General features: G+C 30.9%; 3 protein-coding genes across 4 annotated transcripts in view; 2 read left to right on the plus strand and 1 right to left on the minus strand.

The window, feature by feature from the left end:
- Positions 1 to 23,733, plus strand: part of LOC135193686 (vitelline membrane protein Vm26Ab-like) — a 378,568-nt gene that overhangs the window by 290,669 nt on the left and 64,166 nt on the right. The gene's annotated exons all lie outside the window — the stretch shown is intronic.
- Positions 1 to 23,733, plus strand: part of Tsen34 (tRNA splicing endonuclease subunit 34) — a 234,808-nt gene that overhangs the window by 123,954 nt on the left and 87,121 nt on the right. The window lies entirely within an intron of this gene.
- LOC113402968 (uncharacterized) overlaps positions 11,875 to 23,733 on the minus strand; it is a 53,234-nt gene continuing 41,375 nt past the window's right edge. Inside the window, exons 7-12 of one of the 2 annotated variants that reach the window (XM_026643360.2) lie at positions 20,628 to 20,783; positions 20,248 to 20,385; positions 18,107 to 18,169; positions 17,235 to 17,384; positions 14,969 to 15,116; positions 11,875 to 12,394 (exon numbers count right to left, since the gene is read on the minus strand). In XM_026643360.2, coding sequence (XP_026499145.1) covers positions 12,309 to 12,394; positions 14,969 to 15,116; positions 17,235 to 17,384; positions 18,107 to 18,169; positions 20,248 to 20,385; positions 20,628 to 20,783 — 741 coding nt within the window. In that variant the 3' untranslated portion in view covers positions 11,875 to 12,308. Of the gene's footprint in view, positions 12,395 to 14,968; positions 15,117 to 17,228; positions 17,385 to 18,106; positions 18,170 to 20,247; positions 20,386 to 20,627; positions 20,784 to 23,733 lie in introns of both variants that reach the window. The other variant, XM_026643358.2, reaches the window with a different exon arrangement.

Below are 23,733 nucleotides of genomic sequence, written 5' to 3' on the forward strand. Positions count from 1 at the left end.
TCCGTCTGTTTCTAATTTAAAGAGGATATCGAGCTTGGGACCAAAGAAGTGTTTGAAATTTTATCATTAAAGCTGTTGATTATATTTTGCGCAGGGGACCTGAATACTGAATTTGTAATCAGACTTAGGACATGGTTTATTTTCATCTAATTCTAATATTAAATGTCCAGAATATCACGACTATGTGTTATAATTTTTAAAAAATAATCTTTTTAATGATTTAGATTAATATATATATATATAAATTTTGAGCTAGAAGGTGAATATAATAATTAGACAATACTAACGATGTAGGAACATGTCCTGCTGATCGATGTCGGCAAGTCCTGCCGGCCTGCCATTCTTAAGGCAGTCTAACCAATTACACTACACATATTATAGTGCACAATTATGTGCTCAAACACAAGTGCACTCTATAAACCCTCACACACAGAATCCGATGGGACGACAAATATCACACGACCGGAAATAGTTCCTGCCTTACGTGCTGTTCGAGGCACGGACTCCTTAACACACATCCAATTTCTAGACTTTGGGTTGCTAATGAAATTTTTTTTACAGAAAAACCCAATAACATATTAACGGCCCGGCATTAAACTAGCCGCATGGGATCTGCAGCCTTCTAACAGTAAAAGGCGTAATGTAATGGCTGACTACCCATCACTTATTCCACCGCCAAACAGCAATACTTCATATCGTTGTGTCCTGGCTTAAAGGGAGAGCGAACCAGTGTAACGACTAGTAAAAAGTACATAATATCTTTGTTCCCAAGGTTGGCGATGTAATGTATGATTAATACTTCAACAACTCTAACATAATACACATTCAGCTGAAAATCTTATTGTGTTTCTCACATTTCCCTTATAAAGAACTTTGATTTGGATAAATTCACATTTCTTTTCTTAATGTATATCTTTTACATGGGTATAGAACACTTGACGTCAAAGGAGTAAGCCGTAAATGATTGTGAGTCATAAACAGTCATGTCCTTTAACTAAGTCGTTAAGGTTTATTACAAGTCGACGATAAAGCCCAATATTGAATATTAACATTTATCTCATCAAACGATAACGGGAAATCGTAAACATGTTTTGAACAAGGTATTTTTTTTGCGAAAGATTAAACCATTAGACTGATTTTCAGTTGTTTAAACATAAACAAAATCTCTAGTAAAGAGGTTTGTTGAGTGTGAATTATTGAGCGAAGTTAGTAAAAAAGTATTTTGTTTTCGGTTGCTCCAATTTGAAGTCCCGATTACACCTTAGAGTATAGTAAAATAAAGACAAAGAAACGCATTAAACTCTATTTATCATTCAAACCTTATATTGTACACAATATTTTATGAACTAATGAAGGAGCAATCATATGATCTACCGCCAAATAGCAATATTACTTATGTTTAAAGGGTGAGTGAGACAGTGTAACTAAAATGTAGCACAAGGTTAATGACATCTCGGGTTGCGATGTATGGGATGGTTAATATTTCTTACAGTAATAAGACATCGTAAGAAATATTAACTGTCAATAGACAGTGTTGAATACTTAAAATCAGGTTGCTTTAAAGATAAAAAGTTCTGACATGATATTTGATAATAAATACTTTAGTTACAGTAAAGGAAAATATTTTATACGAGGTTTAAAGATATATCTACTATAACAGATCACTATTCTAAGGTATACCTTGAATTTTATTTTCACAGTTTTTAGGTATATGTTGTCTATGTTTTATTACATCATACCTTCCTATCTAGAATATATAATACTGTTGTGGTCTTCTAAATACTTCTATATATCAATGAAACAAATAGATAGGTAAATTATTTATAACTGTTAAAATAGAAAAAATAAAATAAACGGTATAATATATTTAGATATAACTAAAATATTAATCTCTTAATTTGACATTGCATACATAAAATTTAATATACGTAAAGTGACATTCATTTTTTGTAGTTAAACATACAGAGGAATACCCCATCTGTCAACTATAAACCAGAAACAGTCTGATAACAATTAATCAAACTTTGTCCAGACCGGGCAGCCTTTGCAAACTCGCATACATAGCAGACATAATCATGATAGAGCCGTGAGAGAACTCATTCTGGGCTTCCGGTCATAGCTAGTTTATAATTAATAAAATGGTTTTGAATATTAAAAGAAAAGTCATGACCAAATAGTGTTAATGAATAGGAAATACAAAACAACAAACTTTTGAGTTGTAATAATCTAAGAGCCAATTTCTTTGTATTATATATATTTTGGTACTTTTTATTTTTAAACGTACGTACTTGATTATTTATTAATTATAGGTTATTTAGTTAAATAACATTATTAATTTTAGTATTACTCTGCGGTTTCCACAAATAGAAAGAGCGATAAACGAGTTTTGTATACATACAAACCTCGTTTGCTTTCGCTTACATGGCTAACGCTGGCTATGCACATATCTACTATCTTCTATGGTACCATAATAGCTATTTTCAGTTTTACAAAAAAATTATTATTTTTCAAAGCCATTTTCTCTAATTAACTTTTTTTTTATTCGGATAAATATGTTATTTACCTTGGGTGAATGTCAAAAATAAATTAAATACTATATTTTTTAACTATTTTTCCACTAAATCATTCCAATGAGTACTTAAGAATATATCACTGATTCAAAAATCGTTCGCTGCTTGAAAACAGCTGGTTGGATAAACGGCTGTTACAATAAAATTTCGACCTTGACAGTTAGATACCCAAATTTGAATTTATAAGCTGTGAACAAATTGTAATGAAAATTTTGTAATTAAATTACGACCACTTTTATACTATTCACATTTCTAACATACTTATATAATAAACTTATTATTGCCATTGTAAAATAATGAATAAACGTTATAAAAGTAATACACCTCTTATATTTCTTAATTAATAAATTTTTGAAACCCTTGCGAAGCCGGGGCGGTCTCTTTTTATACTATATTTTAAATATATATTTATACTATTTCGTCCAAACCACAAGCGATATTACCAATATTGATCTAGCTTATGGCATAGAAAATAAGTTGAATTGATCCTTTCAGTCCCGAACGGCCGAAACTTGTAACGACTACGGACAACGAGGGGCTTACGGGGTCGAACGTAGTCAATGCGGAGGTTTCGAGTGGTAAGGGGAGATTTGTTATAAACAATGCCTCAATCCTCAAGACGATCACTTCGAATTTGAACGCTTAATACACATCCCTGTTTCGAATCATGCTAAAACTTTTACAATTTATGTTTGCAAATAATTAATAATAAAATTAAGCAATAAACTACACCTTATTGAATAAAGTACAAATTTTAATTATCAAAGTCATTAAAAAATGGCGGTCTAATGCTACGAAAGTCGATTTTTTTAGTACATATTTTAATAAAATATCCAATTAAATACTTTTTAGTTCATTTTATGATGTGCATTAAAGAGATTAGTATTTACTTATCGCGAAAGCTTCCGACGGACTAATCCAATATCTTGTCGCGTAAGCAGACTGTTAGTAGTAGTTTTTTGTGTGTAGACTGTCGAATGGTAATATAATTAATGAAATATATTTATATTACTATCCTAATAAAAAGTAAACACAAAAACATAATTCGTAATCCTCATAAATTATATAAATACAAACGAAAAACGTTACGGATTAAATTAAGAATCGAAGATAATTATGGAAATACATAAATAAGTACACCACTTATGATAAGATAAAACAACACTTTGATGTAATTCAAATATAAAAGATAATGTGTAGACTTCAGAAACAGCCTTTAACTGTCCGTTAGTCAACCAAAGCAGTGTAGTGATTATCAATTCCTCTCAGGAAATTAGTATGTCGAGTACGACCACATAATATACACAGCGTCAAGGAATCACATCGCGTTGAATAAAGTCATATTTATTCCTCTTGTTATTTTAAACAATCGTGTTTAATAATGAATTGTGATAACAAAATTATATAAGGTAAATAAAGCATCAATCAAACAATGTTCAAAATATCAATTCTATATGATCATTTAATACGTATAATTGAAATGAGTCAATATAAACACTGAATTGTTTTCGTAGAATTTATTGGTGTCATAGTAACTTACTACTTAACAATTTTATTGATATTGTATTTATTTTCATAGTATCGAAATTATTCATAGTTTCTTATTTTACGATAACTTTTGGAACGTATCGATCTATTCGTCACATGGCCCAGTGGCTAGAACGCGTGACCAATCCTGGGCACGCATCACTGTAATTTAATGTGCGTAGTTTGTGCTCGTATTTCCTTTCGTGCTCGAAGTCGTTGGTAATCGTGAGGAAAATCTGCCACATATGTATCCACCAACGTGCATTGGAGCAGCGTAGTGGAGTAAGTAGATGCCTCAGTCCAGTAGTAGGACGTTTAGTTTCTTTCCTACTTTATGCTTTTTATTTAACATTTTATTTACTAATAAACATATTTTGTTAACTATTTTGTAGATTAATGATATTCTTTAATAAAATCAAATTGACGTACCTTTGTAATTGAACTGTCGGAAAAGTATACCTGCAGTGTTTCCTGACGGTTCTTCTCGTAACAATATACATTCCGTGCCAGTGGTAAGTTTAAATTTAATTTAATCTTGTTAATTTAAAAAGTGCTTGTAAGAGGCAGTGATAAAATAAATTAAAAGTCAGCTGTTACATTTAGTTTACTCATTGAAACTGTTTTTTTTTTTTACTTCATAACCAAAATTAAATTAGTTTTGACGTACCTTTGAAGGCAGAGTAAAATATGCTAATTGCGCAGTTCAGCTGTAATTAATGATATAAGGATTTTCCTCTTTGGTGGAACAGATTGTAGTATTTCGAGATTGTTAAGCAATCAACATTAAAGTAGCAACAATATTGACATGCCACATAATATATGATATATAAATAACGCTACAAGTTCCTGGGAACACGTTACCTGGAACAATTCGCCCGCAAAGTGAGCTTGACCTATATTTTAAAGGTATTGATCGAACAACTACAAACAAAGGTCTGTACATGCAACCCTGAAATGAAGTCAGTTATCAATTTATCGAGGATATAGATATAGCTATAAAATGTACCTGTTGCACCGAATTTAACGCGAATTATTCCTTGCCTCCGATGTTTTACCGGTACTATATGTGGCTGTATATATGTATTTATGTGGCTGTATATATATGTACATACGTACAAATTCGAGCCGAGATGGCCCAGTGTTTTAAACACTTAAATACCAATTAAAGAATGCTGTTCAAACCTGAAGTGGGATCACAGAATTTTCATGTTCTAAATTTTTTTTTATAACTTCTCTCAATCTTCAGCAAAGGTAAAGATAGTGAGAGAATCTGCATAATATGTCGGATGAAAATCTGCCATATACGTATCCCCCAACCCGAACTAGTAGAGGAATAATCTCCCCCTTAAAAAGAAGTGGAGGCCGTAATTCAACAGTGGGACAAGCTGTTACTTTTTAATACGTCCATTTGATTGAAATATCTCAATAGGTTTTATATAATGCACACAAACAAATCAAATATCTGCTGTTTTCGTAAATTGTTATAAATGAATACAAATTCAAAATTAATTAGTTGTAGTATTCATTATGGTATAATAGCCATGTAAAGCTTGTCTAACAGGCTCATTAATAACATCAATTATTAACAATGTTGCAGTTTAATTCTATGCAGTAATGGAAAATCCATCGCACATTTATTCCGAGTTCAAGTTTCCTCTGTGCCGACGGAGTTTGTAACTTTTTTTTTTAATATACTCTACGTATTGCGTTAAACGCACTTATTTTTTGCATATTTCATTTAAAGTAATAGTGTTATTACTACATAGGAAGCTAAGTATACTTTAAGTCGATTACAACCAATTCCGTGAATTCCGCAATTCTTCTCTCTTGACCGTTGCAGTACCTAATTAATATAAATACAAATATAATATGTAATAATTATGGGTACATTACCTGTGACATATAAAGTCTTGGGTTTCCTATATACGTTTTAATATAATGACGTTTGTCAACCGCAAATACGAATAAGAAGAATCGAATGAATAATATTTATCAAGTATTTATTTCCTGTTTCAAAACCTTTCGCAACACAGCCCACCAGTCTGTCAGTGTTTCAGCGTGAATCGTGAAGTGAAGTAAATAAACAGTGCTACTCCATGTGAATGAAATGGAAACTGTGACGGAAATTGACACCACAATTGCCACGGATTTTACATCAGATCTCGAAGACAAGTTGAGTTTGCTCACTACGGACCCAACCACATACAATGTTACGGAAATTCCAGAAGTCATGTACAATTCATCTTCACACTCTATCTCGATTAAAAATGAAATACGAGATCACTCTGGCGTCTTTGAAACTTTCATAATATTGGAAATTGTTATGACAGCTCTAGAGTTATTGTTATCAACTGTCGCAGCTCTCAAAATTTCTCGCTGGAGGACAAACTACAGAAATCAAATGTTAATGCAGCTGAGTGTCGCGCGATTTATTAAAAGATTTATATTCTTTATACAATTTATGAATGCGAAGACTGAACTCGATTCATCATTGAAAGTTCAAATAACATTAATAAGCTTTACAATTTATATAGATTTTGTTATTATCGTTCTAGTCTGTTACTTTATAAAGCATATGTACGATAGTTTAATAACAGTGATAGTAAAAATAAGTAAATATAATCTGTATAGTGTTATATGCTGGTCATGGCTGATCCCGATTCCTGTCAGTGTCGTCTGGACAGTCATAATTGTTACGAAAGTGCTGGATGAATGGATGTCGTACTTTTTAATTTGCCTCTTATTTAGATGGCCGCTCATTCTTTTAGGGACATTATTTTATTTAGCAGTTTTATACAAAGTCTTAACCGATAAAATAAGGAAGTTCGCAAGAAGTCTTACTATTGTTACATTTTTGCTTTGCCTGGATGTAAATTTCTATCTTTTTTCTAAGGACGTCATAAAGTTGTGGTGTTTCAGATCGTTCTCCACAGTTCTTGTAAGTTATATATTAGGTTTTACGTTGAATATCCTTATACTCTGCCTTTACATCACATTAATTACACTTAATTTTAAATTACAATGTAAATCAAATAATTCGTTACCGAATTATAGCACGGCTACTGTGATGAAGTGCCAAGTCAGTAACATATAAGTTAATTATAATTCCATGTACATATTATGTGCTCACAGATGTAATCAATGTATATAACTATTATTATATACTTATTTATTTTAAGTTTTTGATTTTTATTTATTTTTAACTGAAGTCTGTAGTCAGTGATTAAAATGAATTGACTTTCTATACCTATTAAACAGATACCTTAATAATACTTAATGAAATATTTCTAATACCGAAATAAAAATCTTAATACTAAATCCTGTAATTAATAATAAAATATCAGTCATAATAATTATTTAATTCAAAGATATACAAATCCAAAACAATTTCTAGTCTTACTATTGAACATTTGCATAAAATATATAATAATGCAAAAGTTTGATATTTATTTAATGAGCAGACGAAGAAGCGACACGGCGCGAGCCCGGACGAGATCAATTCCACAGAAATCCTATTACCGCGTTTCATGCTGCTCTTGAAATGCATCCCCATTGTTTCTGTTCAGCTTATCTATATTTTTATATCCTTAGAATGAAGTCTTTGTTTCCTTTATAATTTTTTAATTATAAAACAGAAAGGAACTTTTTTTTATAAATTTTCTACCTTGGTCACTTTAAATAATGTTTTTTATGAATACTTACTTTTTCTTCTTTTGTGACCAGCGATATTAAACAAAATAGGTTATTGAATGATTTTTTTATTTAAATATAAAAATTAACATGGACAATTCGAACTTATTCGAAAGTAAATCGTGTTTAAATATTGATACAACTTGACAATCGTAATTTATTTGAATTTTTAATGTTAATTTTACTTGTTTTAATAGAATTCACATATAAAAATAAAAAAACAAAACGATGTAGATAAAACGTAAATTGCTGAATAAACTTTTCGAATTCGGTACTTTTTATTTTACTCTGCTATAATTTATTAACAAGAAAGAGCTATAAATTGCTCGTGACGGCTACTGAAGTTCACATCATCTATCTTTCTTTAGTAAGGACAATCTAACACTAGGCACTGCCATTACATTATCCCACACAGGAGGTATTTTAGCTTAAAACACTTTAAGTCAAAGTCAGTAAGTGAAAATAATGATGGCGATAGAGTTGATCATTAAATTTATGAACTAATATTATAAATGAAAAAGTTTGTGTATATATCATCTTACAAAACAAAAGCGACGCGTGATATAAAGTGAAATTATAAAATCGAATGCAAATTCCCGTTATGTCATACAGTAATCAACAATGTGTTAACACGTCAATAATCATTAAAAAAGCACTTTTTGACGTATTAACAAAACGAAGCGTCGTTTCGTACTAAGAATTTGAATTCGCTTTTGATTTTATATTTGATTTTGTTGTTTCGATATAATGTTACTAGAGTTCCATCTGCCTTTTGTCAAATGAAAATTTTCGGTAAGTTATAAAAGGTGGGACATTGTATGTTGAATTTATTTGGTATAATTTTATTGGCTTCATTATAATAACATTGAGCTGGGCTGATAGAGAAAAGAAAATAACTCTATCTGTCTCATGAAGCTTCCGTTGTGTGGCATGAGTTGTCCGTTAAAATCAATCGTTATATCTAAGAACGTTTTCCATTGGACAGATTAAAAATCATAAATTTAACGATGTTTATAATTTTAAGATTTTAATATTACATGTAATGTTTTGTATGCTGTATATATTGCAATAACACTGTAAGTCTATAACTTATTTTTGCAATTTGGTTTTTTATTAATGGCCACATATTGTTTAAATTTTACATTTAAATTATACTCAAAATTAGGTGGATCACATAGGACAATTGTCGACATTATTTTAAATATAGCTATATAAATAAATTAGTACCAGTATAATAAATAAAACATCCCATCGAAAAGGACGATATAATATTAAACTACCCTTCACTAGATTCCTCCAATAAAGAATTTAGTTTAACAGTATATTGTATTCGTACTTATTTGAAATGGGGACAGCGCGTGACAGGTGATCAGTCTCGCCCGAGGAGCTATTTCAGCCTATTCACCTCATAAATATATATATAGTAAAAACAAAAGTACGAAGGACTAATTTTTTTTCTGGTTAATTTAGTCCGTATACATTTGACTCCCTAATGCAATATTCTAAACATAATCTAAAAGAAGAGAGGCCATTCTCCAGCAGTAAGATATTTACAGGCTATTACTGTGCTGTTTAGACTTTTTGCAGAGATAAAACAATTTTTTTTTTATATATAGGTAGGCGGACGAGGACCACCTGATGGTAATTTCTCACCACCGCCCATAGACAATTGCGCTGTAAGAAACATTAACTATTTCGTACATCGCCAATGCGTCACCGACCTTGGGAACTAAGATGTTATGTCCCTTGCGCCTGTAGTTACACTGGCTCATGCACCCTTCAAACTGGAACCCAATAATACTAAGTACTGCTATTTGTAGAATATCTGATGAGTGGTTAGTATCTATCCTGACGGGCTTGCCCAAAGCCCTACCACGGGTTGAAACTTGACTGCTAGATCGAAAACACTAGTAAATTAGTCAACTGTTTATAATAAAGCAAATATAAACGTCTGATAATATTTGTTTGAACAGATTCCATAATTTATTCTCAAAATATGCATGATGAATTTGTTGTCGGTAAATTCGATCGTGCAAAATGAATTTGCCGGTAAAAGCCCGTCTAGGTGAGTAAATAACACACAAAACAGCAATACCTTGAATAGCTGCGGTCGAGTTTGATAAGCGAGTGAATATAATTACTGGCACAAGGACATAACATCGTGGATCCATTTAGTTGACGTGCATTGTCAGTGTAAGTGCTTCCTAAATAAATATAATAAACTAATATATATATAGCCAAAGTTATATTTCTAATAAACAGAATCCAATTCTATGGAAACATAAAGGATATTCTAAGTATATACACGTTTTTGTACATACACTAACCCGTACGTATACATGTCTTATCATTCCGCGACAAAATATTGATTTATGAATAAATTATTGCACTGTATTCACAAGGATAGAAAATGTTTTGTGTTCATCACCCATGTTAATAAATCGGAATTTATAATAAGTCCTATTATAAATGTGACATACTGTAACACTAAAGATTTCTACCCTTACGACAAATTATTGTTTGCATAAAAGATGCACAATAATGAAGAATTTGTATATTAACGGGCAATCGATATATCTTATCAGTAATTAATCACACTTCATTCTATTTTAAGAAATGTAACGTTAAGATCTAGAAACAATTTAAACTATCATTTTTATGTAATAACTAACGCTAACGATTTTATTGCATTCAAATATCGATTTTAGTTGTCCGTTTAATCAATATAGTCCGTTTAATAACATAAATTTTTATGCAAAAATTACAGTTTCTTTTTTCAAGTTTTAGATAGGATCAAACGGGTAATTGTACCATCCAAAACAAAAAAGAAAATTTCTAAATCCGTTTATAAATAATGGAGTTCTGAGGTAATAAAAATAAAATAAAAAAGCAACCGAATTGATAACCTTATTTATGAAGAAGGTTAAAATAAAACTTTTTAAGTACAAATGTTTTGACGTCACTAAGAAGGAAACAAAAACAGTTACGACAGAAATATATTTCTATATATGTGTGACAGTTACTAAGGAGAGATTAGAGTACTACTATATAGAGCTAAAGAAACAAACAGACGAAAATATTTTGCAATTTTGTGACTTCTGTAGTTTTTAAATTTACGCTGATTTAAATTAGTTAATTCCACACTTCTAAGTAAGTCGTTTTATGATTTAAAGTCTAACCTTTCTCATTAAATGGGCTATCTAACTCTTTAACATTTTTTTAAATCGGAATACAGTATATCTTGAGATTAAATCCTATATGTAATGTATAGACAGTAAAGATTTTTTGAAAACCTTTGTGTATTAAAATGCGATATTAAAGAGATCGCTTTGTTGGTGTTCCATTAGAACCAGTTATCAAGGTAAATAGGATCGTATTATTTTCTCGTCACAACCAGATTTCATAACTTTATCAAGGATTAAGAGCGCATTTTATTAAAGAAATGCCGACATAAATCGTTTCTGATGGCTATTTTAAATTGGAAAGATAGATTTTTATACTGATTAAGAACACATTGGTTATTAAAAAAACTCCTAAACTAAAAATATTACTATTTACCTATTATGTTACGTGTTAAATAAATTATGGAATTACTGATTTGGAAGAATAACACATTAAATAATATAAATAAGACAGACGTTCCATATTTTATTGTCATGCTGCCTGTTTCAAAATATAAAATTATTTTATATTTTACTTGATATTAAGTGAAAATATTTTCCCCTGTTGTTACGTAAATTAAGAGTTCCGAAGAGTAGTATTCATGGTGCCACCGCCACATTTCGAGTAGTAAATAGCAGCTTGTAAATATCCGCTGCTGGGATAGCTGCTGCCCTTTTGTGAAGGAGGTTCGAAGTATCAATACCACCACGCTGCTCCATCATTTCATCAGACACATGCAAGATTAATTATGATCAATGAAAGGCCCAGGCCATAATCATTCGTTAGGTTTTACTCAATGTGCAAGATTTATAACTAAATTTCATTTCGAGATACATGTAACTCTCTTAAACTATCACCCGTCGATGAAGTGCAAGCGTCAGGATATAGGTATATTTGAAAAACTAGTATTATAAATAAAATAACATTTTGAAGCGAAAGGTTTATGGAACAAAATTAAAACTCAAAACATATTTAAAACTAATTAAAATTTAATTTAGGATCACAAAAATAGGTTAAATTTAATTTAATGTTAGATTACGGCCCACAATATCCCGACAGATTCGTTAACACGGTACGGTTGTTAATTAACCGGCGCGGCGAAGACATCACAAATCTTCGATATTAAATGCTTAATTAATAATCTTACAGTATTTGCAAGTGACTTACAATTTACCTCGTCGTTATTATTATTTGATGTACAATAATATTATTCATTAAAACAATATGATACATGGAATACGAAAGAAACAGCACGGGATTTGAAAAGGTAACACTTTTATTTACATTAACCGAAACCGTACTATAGACAATTTTAGGGATGGACGGAGAATGTAGCGCTCATGCGGCGCTCGAGCACGACTAAGCACAGCTGCACGCACAGCGCTTCACGCGCTTCTCGCGCTCGTGCGGCGCGTCCACGCTGCGCACGGAACGCGGCTGCATGTCTGTAACCAAACAAAGAGACACATCACTTACACACTCACGCGCAACGTCACACTACACTTATTGAGTTATTACCCAATAAATACCTACCATTTGGCCAGCGGATATTTTAGACAAATAAATATAAAAACATTATAAATATACAATATGCGGTATAATAAGTATTTAATACTCAAATTGAGAACACTTCTTACAGATACTTTTTTTTCAATTAGTTTACGTATAAAATGAAATAATAGCCTATAACCAACTACGTTCGAATACGCATTTTATTGGTCATAGTCTCATTCCGATACAGTACTTATTACACGATAGACGCACAAAAAAAAACATTACATAAATATACAAAATCATTATTAAGGTAACAATAATTTACCGTATATAATAATATGTAAATGTACCTAAAACATGTATTTCAATATAAATTTTACTATTAATAATGTTAATCAAAATAAAACTTATAGAATATTTGGATTGAAAAGAGTATAAAAATTGGTGTAGTATCAAGTATATATGTATTTATATAGATATTCTATATTCTACATCTGAATAAACTTTATTCAGATGTAGAAAATGTCACTGGGAAAAATTTAATCTAAGGCTCAAACGTGTATATATTCCGACTACTGGTCTCGACGCGTTTCTGTATGCAAACTTTACATGTATAATGAGATATTCCAAGTCAGATTAATTATTATGATTAATCACTGAACGTTCTTTGGTCCCCCATTACGTCATCGGCTGTCATTAACCAATGATAATTGAGAATAACGTTAAATTAGTTATATGACTTCGATTACTAATCAAAGTAAAGCCCAATCATTATATCCAAAGCAATCTTATTCATGGGAATTTTTTGAATGGATGGAAGATACGCCAAAACAGTTAAACCGAACTGAATAAAATTTATCAAAGAGATAAATTATTATCTGAAATAATATCACATATATTATTATTATTATTTTCCCCTAAAACTTGCTACAAAATTCAAATTCGTCGAGGAGTGTGAGGCACAATATAGTACAGCTACGTTAAGGCAAATATATTTATTACAAAAATAATGAAATACACCAAGTGCCTACGAATTATTAACATTAAGTCCTTAAATACATACAAATATGAATTAAAAATAGTTATGTAGTGCCTACGTGGCACATATATATTTTTACCGTAAACTCTTTTTCTAAAAACATTTGCCTAATGATTTTACTGTTTATATTTAAACTCCGACACTTGTCTATTTTTACCTTCTCAGAAAATCTTCGTTTAATATGGCTTTTTTGCTAACAGATGCTTAAGTTGATAAATATAAAACGAATGTTTCTTTGCTTATTTCTTTTTCAGTAGACAATTTAATATATTTTATCGTTAATCATTAATCGTTAATCATTAATCGTTAAAGATACAATTACGCAATAATGCCATAAATATATATTAAAGTAAAAATTATCATATAAGTCATTTATCACATCTGCTGACGGTTCTGCGCTCAGAAATCGACGCTTAAATGTGAAATTTATTTAATTACCATCTAGTCGAAAGCCTGCGACCCTCGTTCAGTCAGTCAATCAGATAATATTGTAAAACTAAAATCTTCTTGACTAAATTTAATCAAAACAAAAAAAAAACATATTTTTTATAGCCTTTGCTTAAAGTGTTAAAAGGTTTTTTTTAACATTTATTTTATTAAGAAACGCTCGCGTCCTGGCTTTATCGTAATTATATTGAAAATCGTAAAATTACATGATTTGTCAAAAATGAAACCTGAGCTGAGTATCTAATGCCGGTTCTTCACAGGTCAAGTTATTTTCTTTTCTAAGCCGATGGCAGATTAACTTTGACTAGCAATAAGTAAGTTTAATGACTCTTCGTTAAATAAATTACTCGCTCAATGTCGAAATAAAAATTTACATTTTTCATATAAGTATCAAAATATATTTTATAGATTTATATGCATTAGTGTAATAATTAACGAAGAAGCTGTATATTGACCAATAAAAAAAACATGTAAAATGGTTTAACTGTGATGAATTTCTAGAATATTCCAATTTTATAAAAGTAGGAAGGCAAACGAGCAAATAAGCCACTCGAAGGTAAGTGGCCACTTTGCTCACAGTCATTCTCGTTGTAAGAAGCATTAGCTTTTCATTACCAACAATTTTTATTAAATTGTCTTTCAATCGTATATAACTACGTACCTATAGTTTGAATATATTGTCAATTATTTACAGCATAAATATAAGGCATATTTTTACGACAATTACAAACTCGCACTACCTTCTTCTCTGCTCTCAGTAGTGATGAATCATTATTCATCAACGTTAGAACTGTCATTACAGTTCTAACGTTGATCGCATAAATACTTGCTTACTTCTATTACTCCGGACCGAATTCTGGCCACAAAAACCCAATATCAAAGATATAGACTCTCAAATTCCGGCGAGGCAACAATTCGAAACGACCGAATATATGTACACCCATCAAAATGGCACCTACAGTTTTATAGACTTATAAATGTATTCTGCAGCCGAATAATCTAGCAACTACGCCGATGAGGCAGTTGTGTAGTTACTCACAGTGCGGACGCTGATCGACGGGCATGTCCTGCGGCAGCAGAAGCGTGCGCGGCGCACGCGCTGCCTGTGCCTGCTGCGCCTGTTGCGCTTGCTCCGCCTGCTCCGCCTCCACCTCCGCTGCGGCGAGGCTATTCACTATGGTCTTAACCTGAAATTTTTATGTTTATATACATATATGTAAATACTATTTCCATACACAAAAAAAATATAAATTTAGTTAAGTAATTAATTAAATTTTCACACTACATAAACGATACAAATGAATCATTAAACATGAATAAGTGAATAATACGATATGTATCGTCCCTACACGGGAAAAAGTTCTGACCATCAGAGTGTGCTCGCAACATATGAATACAATATAACATAACAAGTTTTATGCCAAGGTCGTGATCGTAGTTTATATTCGTACCTTCGGGTAAGATATTCTTCTTTTATTTTATATCGAAAATAAAATGCTTCCCAGGAGATAGTAAAACAACTACCTCAAGTTAACTGTATCAAAATATCACGTACGTATGTAATAGTTTATACAATATACTATGACAGAAGCCGACATAGTCTCTATATTTTAAAAAAAGAATCACCTATTTCTTTTTTTTTTTTCTTTTAACATATAATAGTTATAAGTACCTCCCTAAAGTAAAAACTGTCATCGATTAAATGTGCAATATTCTTTTCCACAACTTATCTATAACATTATTCATAATTACAATATTATTACTATTAATAGGTCAGTAATACTTCTAATTTACCTGTATTGCTTGTCATTTATAAGTAAAGTGCGTCTTATTTAATGACTTTTTACATTTTGCTTCAGATTATTAATATACTACAGATGAGATAGTTTTTTAAGTACAGAACACTTGATTTTTGGTAATAAACTAGAGCATATGAAGTTCCCAATGGATGATACTGTTATATAGTGTTTGATTCTATTATTTATTATACGATATATAAAATCCTCAAACACTACAATAAGATAGATTATTGTTATCACAGTAGTATTATTTATGATATCATATCATGCGGTTTCATTGAAAATGAAAGATTTAAATTACAATGTCATTCATGTCATTAAGTAGAATAAAAATTTAAAATTATCTCCCAATACAATATGTATTAACTTTAGTTTTTCTATTAAGTATCCTTAACATAATACATATATTAACTTTGTAAAGTGGTTAAACCAATCATTCTCCTTTTTTGCGCAATAGCAAAATAAAAGTCATATTAATGTTTCAAATTAAAAAAAGAATTCATATGTTTTTATTTTGATTAAAAATAAATACGTTACAGTAATTTAAATGAGAGAGCTTTGCTACTTTGTCAGTTCTTATTTGTTTAGTTTTCTTTTTTTAGTTCTTTTGTAACGACAGTAGTTGGTAAAGGAGGAAATATCAATAGTCGTAATTAATTTCCATGTTACAAAAGTATGGAGAGCTCCATTGCCTAAACATAATACCATAAAGTCTTATGTTTGTTATAAAAAACACGATGTATAAGTATTACAAAAATGTTATATTTGCTGACTTGTTTTGTTGATACTACAGAAATTTTCCACTTCAAGTTCCAATTTCGTATTGTACTATCGCATCGAATTAAGAGTTACTGGTATTGAACCAACAAATCACCCGAAGTAATAAATTACTTTAGACACTGAATAAATACAAAATCAATACGAATTTAATTTTGCAACATTTTTCAGAGTTAGTTTCAAAACATGAAAAATGTGGGTAGTGTTTCGGAATTAGTCTCCTAATATATTTATATATAAATCAATGCAAAAGCAATGCATTATCTGTTTTTTCCCTATTTATCAAAACATTTTCTTTTGAAAACGTGAAGCAACAACTTTACCCCATTTAATAAATATTACGTAGACATAGGAGTATAAAATATAGCACAGATTAAGTTTGTATTGAGAAGTAGTGTAGAAAGTAATAATGAAATAATTGTTTTATATAGTATGCATTTTAACATTCAATTAACTATAAGAAACGTTCATAGTTTAAGTTCATACTCCAATGACAACAAACGTCATGTCAGAGTTAAACAGCAATAACGTTTTTTTTTACTTTTGATTTTTTTTTTTAAATGACAAGGTATCGTCCATTTGGGCCAAATTTTTCCTATCATTCGAATCAATGTATATTAATAATATTAAAAAAGAGGTCGCGCAAACGTTTATTATTTTTTATAATTTTAATTTACTTCAAAATCATTGCAAATTAAAAGAAGTAGAGAGAAGAACACTTACGAGTACCTCTTGCATGTCGTTGTCGATTTGCTGGTCGCGGCGCTGGTTGGCGACGGCCTCCTGCGTGGTGCGGTGGATCATGTGCAAGTCTTCAGGGGTCAGATCCCAGGGCAAGTTCATTTGTACCGGACTGCCTTCCATTTGCATCTTTTGTACCTGATCAGAATTAATTATGTCGTTTTTATTCATACTATTAATAATGTGATCTAAGGTTTTGACCACTACTAAGAGTATAAGAAATGCCGATTATCATTTACCGGCATGGGGTTAAAATCCAGGATACGAGGATCTGCAGGCTTAAAAGCTTGTCATTAGACTCCGATACCGCGTATAGTAGACATCTCAGAATTCACCTTGTTCCTATCACCCTAACATAGCTAAAATTTTCGTAAATAATATTTGTCGTAATTTAATATGAAATTAATAATATAATTTTAGTAATATTAGTAATAAATAACTAAACTAATTTACTGAGATTTTCTATTAAAATTTTCAAGAATGTTGTATACATTTGCTATCGGAAATTAATATACAGAGCCGAGATGGCCCAGTAGTTAGAACGCGTGCATCTTAACCGATGATTTCGGGTCTAACCCAGGCAAGCACCATTGAGTTTTCATGTGCTTAATTTGTATTTATAATTCATCTCGTGCTCGGCATTAAAGGAAAACATCGTGAGGAAACCTGCATATGTCTAATTTCAACGAAATTCTGCCACATTTGAATTCCACCAACCCGCATTGGAGCAGCGTGGAGGAATATGCTCCAAGACCTTCTCCTCAAAGGGAGAGGAGGCCTTAGCCCAGCAGTGGGAAATTTACAGGCTGTTAATGTAAAACAAAAATGTAAAAAGTAATGGTTAATAAATCAATACTCACTTCAGGCTCCATTTCCTGTGTGGGAGCGGACTGAGGCACGAACTGGTGAAGAACGGCCTGTTGCTAGAAACAAAAACAAACTAAGTAACGTGTGATTATTTTATATCATAAAGTTTTTTGGAAAAATAAAACCGTAAGTTTTTAAATATTATGTATCCGACAGAGAAATCAATGTATCGATTTTATTTCATGACTATAGCCTGTCCAACCTAAGTAAACCCATCGGAAGAATAAAAGATATAAAATGTTATTACGGATATTTAAGGTCAACGAGCAAACGTTTGGAAGTGATCACCTTAACATATGATATGATTTATCATTGATATTATTTAAATTGGATACACGTTGCCCAATATGGGATGTTAGGCTCTATTTATATATAAGTACATGTATATAATTGGAATGAACAGAATTTATTATTTCACTTAGAATTATGTCCCCTTACAAATAAAATGTAACTTGGATTTTCTGTTATAGTACGTCATGTTACGTGCAACGACCGTGCAAAGGAACGAGGGCAAACATTTTGAATTTTGTCACCTATAATTGAAAAGAGATTTACGATCTCTTTTATATTTTCTCTTTTAGTCTGTTCTGAGTGTGATGCGCAACAACATCGGACGAATTTAGCACAATTTTTATATAAAAATACAATCACGAAATTGGACATATAAAAAGTAATAGAAAATAACATGTTATGTTGTAATTGCACATTAATTTGATAAAATCAATTTCTATAATATTTTAATTAGTTAAACTAAATGAAAAAAAAAAATCTTTCAACCAACTTACGCACAGCAAAACCGAAATTCGCATTACAACAGACGTATTAAAAACATAATAAAAGAAACGTAAAATATTGACCTCATTCATATGTTAATGAATACAGTTCTTTAACCTCTAGTGGAAACGCTTCAGTGATTCCAGCGTAAGTTATTTTACGTATTTGTATAGACAATACGCGTCTATACTCACAGATGTTAGAGCCATAGCATGACAACGATAAAAGTATCTATGTGTGTGTGTGTGTATGTGTTTACAAGTAATTCGAGAAAAATTACTTGCTTTTTTCAATGATATTATGTTTAATTTAAGGTCAATTATAAGCTCAAAGTTTGTTATTTTATCTATTGGAGGGAGATGTGTAACAAAGATGAAATAATAGTACTTAGATACTAATACAACGAAATAACAGAGTACCAATTTTTTACTTAGTAAAGTTTTTTGACTCCGCGCCAAAGCTATTATTGACAGTCGAATTAAATTCTTACGGTACTCCCAGATCCTGTTTTGCGAGCTAAGTGCTAGAGAGAGCATTTAAGTCGTTTTTTAATATCAAACGACTTCGACCCAAATATGTAACTTTAAGTAAATTTTAATTTTACGATTTGAAGCAATATACTTTTATTATTCGATCAGTTACATATAGGATGGAATAAGCTGTAGCAACAAGGCAATCACAGGAAACAGTAATTTATCGATAATGGAATAATTAAAGTTTTCAAACCAATTTCGACAAGTCTCCTTATTTTTGGATTTTACGATTAAAATATACACGCACGTAAAATTCACCTTAAGACACATAGTACTATTAATTACTAAAATTTAAATTTGTACAGTTTTTCCTGTGGAAATATTTACAAAATCAAGTAGGCTCATAAAAGCACTTTGAAATCATCACGCTACAGTGTTGAATTACATGTAAAGCTAGAACAAGTATATATCACATCGTCTCGGTCATCATCGTATCGATAAAGGAAAATATCATGACGAACAATATATACATAATTGTTGGAAGAAGTCCGATTTATACATCGTCCAAATCGATGTGATGTAGCTTGTTGAAATAAGTTCTGAATCTTTATGCTGAATAATCTCTTTCTTCTGTACGGAGGTCACCGCCCGAATGTAACCGGGCAACCCTAAACACTACCTATTATATTACAATATAGGCGTCTTTTCTTGACGCCTTAGTATATAAACTTAGTGTAGCTTCTGTATGGACTTGAACCTGATGTGGACCCTGGTGTGTAACGTAATCATTTTGAAACTACTCAAGTTATTATGTATATATTTTGCATAAATTACTTTCCTATCCAAACCAATCACATATGAATAAAAAGCATAAGCGTATCAAGTACCTCGTTTTGGCCTTGGTGTTGTGGTGGTGGTGGAGGTTGGAAGGGTCCCATGTTTTCAGGCGCTGGTGGCATGTTGTGTGGGGCGGGAATGGCGATCACTCGCATTTGACGTGGAGCACTCATCTCTTCTTGTTCGCGCTAATACGTAAAACATATGTATGTTGTAAACATGTTTAACTGATATCATTAATCGTTTTGAAAAATAACAACGAATAAAATAATTATATTGATTTAGTTTAAATGCTTACTTTAAATTATTACAATGTTTTCTATTTTAGGCCTAAATACACAAAGAACATAACTATATCTTATAACCCAGACACATAGGCAATGCTTTGAAAATCTCGGGATCAATATAACTGACAGTTTTTTTTAAATACCTCGTTCTGGTCTTGAGGTGGTGGTGGAGGTGCGAAGGGTCCCATGGTCTCCGGGCGTGGAGGCACATTGTGCGGGGCAGGGATGGCAAACACACGCTGAACGTGGATGCGCATCTCTCTAGGATTCACTTGCTCCTCGGAAGATTCCCATGGCATCTAAAATTAAAAACACACTTTATAGACAAAACAGTTCTTCTTTTATTATTATTAGTCATGACTTAAACTCAGCTATAAGTTTTATTTTAATAAATATAGTTAAGCGGACGAGCAAATGGGCCACCTAATGGTAAAAGGTCACCACCGCCCATAGGCAATGGCGCTATAAAAAATATTAACCATTCCTTACATCTCCAATGCAACACCACCCTTGGGAACTAAGATGTTATATCCCTAGAGCATATCCTAGTTACATTGACTCACTCAACCTTCAAACCGGAACAAAACAATACTGGGTACTTCTTTTTGGCGGTGGAATATCTAATATGTACCATATCTAGTACCTACGCAGATGAACTAGTACAAAGTAATACGTTAATAACAGTTATTAGACAAAAAAGAAAATAAAACTAGTAAAACCTACATATTTCTACTTATGAAGTACTAGTAGTATTTAATATATTGCATTAAACAATTATAATTAATGTATATTAACAATTAATGACATTAAAAAAACAGAGGCGATTCGAATGTTTTTCTTTTTAATGACTAAAAGCAATAAACAAAAATCCTTCAAATTTTGTTGCTGCGGTCATTGACATTTTTGTTTTTATTTCAGATTAAATAAATATTTCTTCAGTTAACGTTCAGGATAGTTAAACTATAAATAAAACGAAGTTAATATTACGAATACAATAAGCTACTTATGATCTACAGCAAACTTATAATAAAATAATATTTAGTAAAATATTAAAGGACAAAGAACCTTAGAGTACGAGTATTTTTATTATGAATAATGCAATCAATGTTGCGCGAACGCAGAGCGCATGTTCGCTTTATTTAGAGACGAAAAAGGAGCTGAAATCAATGACCCGTCATCTCTTCGAGGACACAGTAACAAAGGCTTGATGAATTAAAGTTCATAAAACAAATAAAAGGAACCCCAAATATTATATGAAATACGAAAGTAATTTTGCGTCATTGTTTTTTTTTTTTTTTTTCGACTGAATTAAAGAACGGATTCAATAAAGTAATTGGAAAAAATATATATAAGTAGTTATTATTAATTACTAATTACTATTAAAGCAAAGTACACGTATCGACCTTGCAAAGGAACAATTCAGTTTTAACAACCAGTTATACTCTCGATAGGAACTCTAGGGCAAGGTTTTTACGATTTCAACGATAATCATAATAATATTATGTAATTAGCACAAAATATTCATCAATTATACTGGTACCTACATTTTCCCGAAAATAGACCGACTATCAGTGTAAATGGAATGAAAATCAATATAAGAATCGCGAACACACATAAGAATGGTCGCAATGGGGAACTTCTGCATATAACATGTAAAGATATAGAGCAATATAATCATCTTATTTACTTCTTAAGAATACATAAGAGGATGCGATGCCTTCGCCATAAAATCAAAACTTCGTAACTTCTTTCATACCGCACCTCTTATCTCTTCAAAGCGAAGATCTTCATTTCAAGTTTTTGAGTATTATAGTTGTTACGAGTAGTTCAGGCTATTGATAGTCTATTACATTGCATTATATATATATAAGTATAGATTCGCGGATATATCACAATAAATCACTCAAATATCTTCCAAATATTATATATATTTTTTTTTATTTTGGACAAAAGTCTGAACTATTGTAGCTTTGCTTTGTTGGCTGTCTGTCAGTTTGACCGTGAAGGTCCTACACCGTAAGTATCTTTGATAAATTATATTCAAATATTTAAAGATACCTTTCGCTGCAAGTTCTCGCTTGTTTTTTATCGAGGACTCACGATTTGCTCAAAACTCAATAGGTGATCAAATGTATAAATGTTTACAAATTTTAAATTTAAATAAAACAAGAATCGAATGATGTATGTATAATAAATAAAACTAATCAAATATATATGATTTTACATTCGATGCAATCTTCTATAATATATTTACAATAAGCACTAAAAACTACAACTTACAACGATTTTGATTATATTTAAGTAATGGTTAGTGACGTGTAAGATATCGTTTACTTCACACGAATAAGCTACATTTAGACAACGATTTACTAAAGATCATAAGCACTGCAGGAATCATTGAATAATTATCATTGAATTATTTTTGTCTTAATACGTTCAAACTTTGTAACAATAACATATTGTAACTAGATTGAGATTTACAAGTAGTCATAATTATATTCATAGTATTCTATTAATATTCGAGACGTGTTATAATGATTAATATGGAACGAAACAAAAACACGGAAGAGGCATCTTAAGTCTCTTCATATTGTCCGCATACTCGTATTTACGTCCTTCGATGTATGTTAGTACGCATTGTCACAATCTAGCAAAGCACTAATTTGTCAGTAACTGTCTTTTTTATAGCCTTATTTAAATACAAAAAATATATATCAATACAATTTTATCGAATAGGAAGTGTGCTATGAAGATTATCGAGTTAGTTTTATACTATCTTCTGGAAAAGGTTTACCTTTTAATTGTTACTCGTCTGAGACTCGTACAAAAGTGGCTCGAAACAGTTTTACTTTTTTTGACTAAATCCTAACATGTAGAAATGTACTACTAATATTTATTTATTTTTACTGACACACACAATAATAGACTAAAAGTTTTGTATTGAATATATTCAATTACAACTTGAATCCAGTGTATGTATGTGTATTATTAAAAAATATCGGTCATTGAATAATACTTATAATATTTTAATTAAATTAATCATATTTTTATTAAGTATTACTGTTTATTACACAAACAGAATAATTATAGTTGTTATCTGACTCCATCAATGCAAAATAATTACCATGATAATCAAATTTAATATTACCTTACCAATGATAACGATGAATACATCTAATCATGATATATTAGAGGTAAAATTAGAAGTAATCGTAGCAAGCTCATTTTGATATGAATAAATTGTGATAG

Source organism: Vanessa tameamea, chromosome 16 (assembly GCF_037043105.1).
Source record: "Vanessa tameamea isolate UH-Manoa-2023 chromosome 16, ilVanTame1 primary haplotype, whole genome shotgun sequence".
NCBI lineage: Eukaryota > Metazoa > Arthropoda > Insecta > Lepidoptera > Nymphalidae > Vanessa > Vanessa tameamea.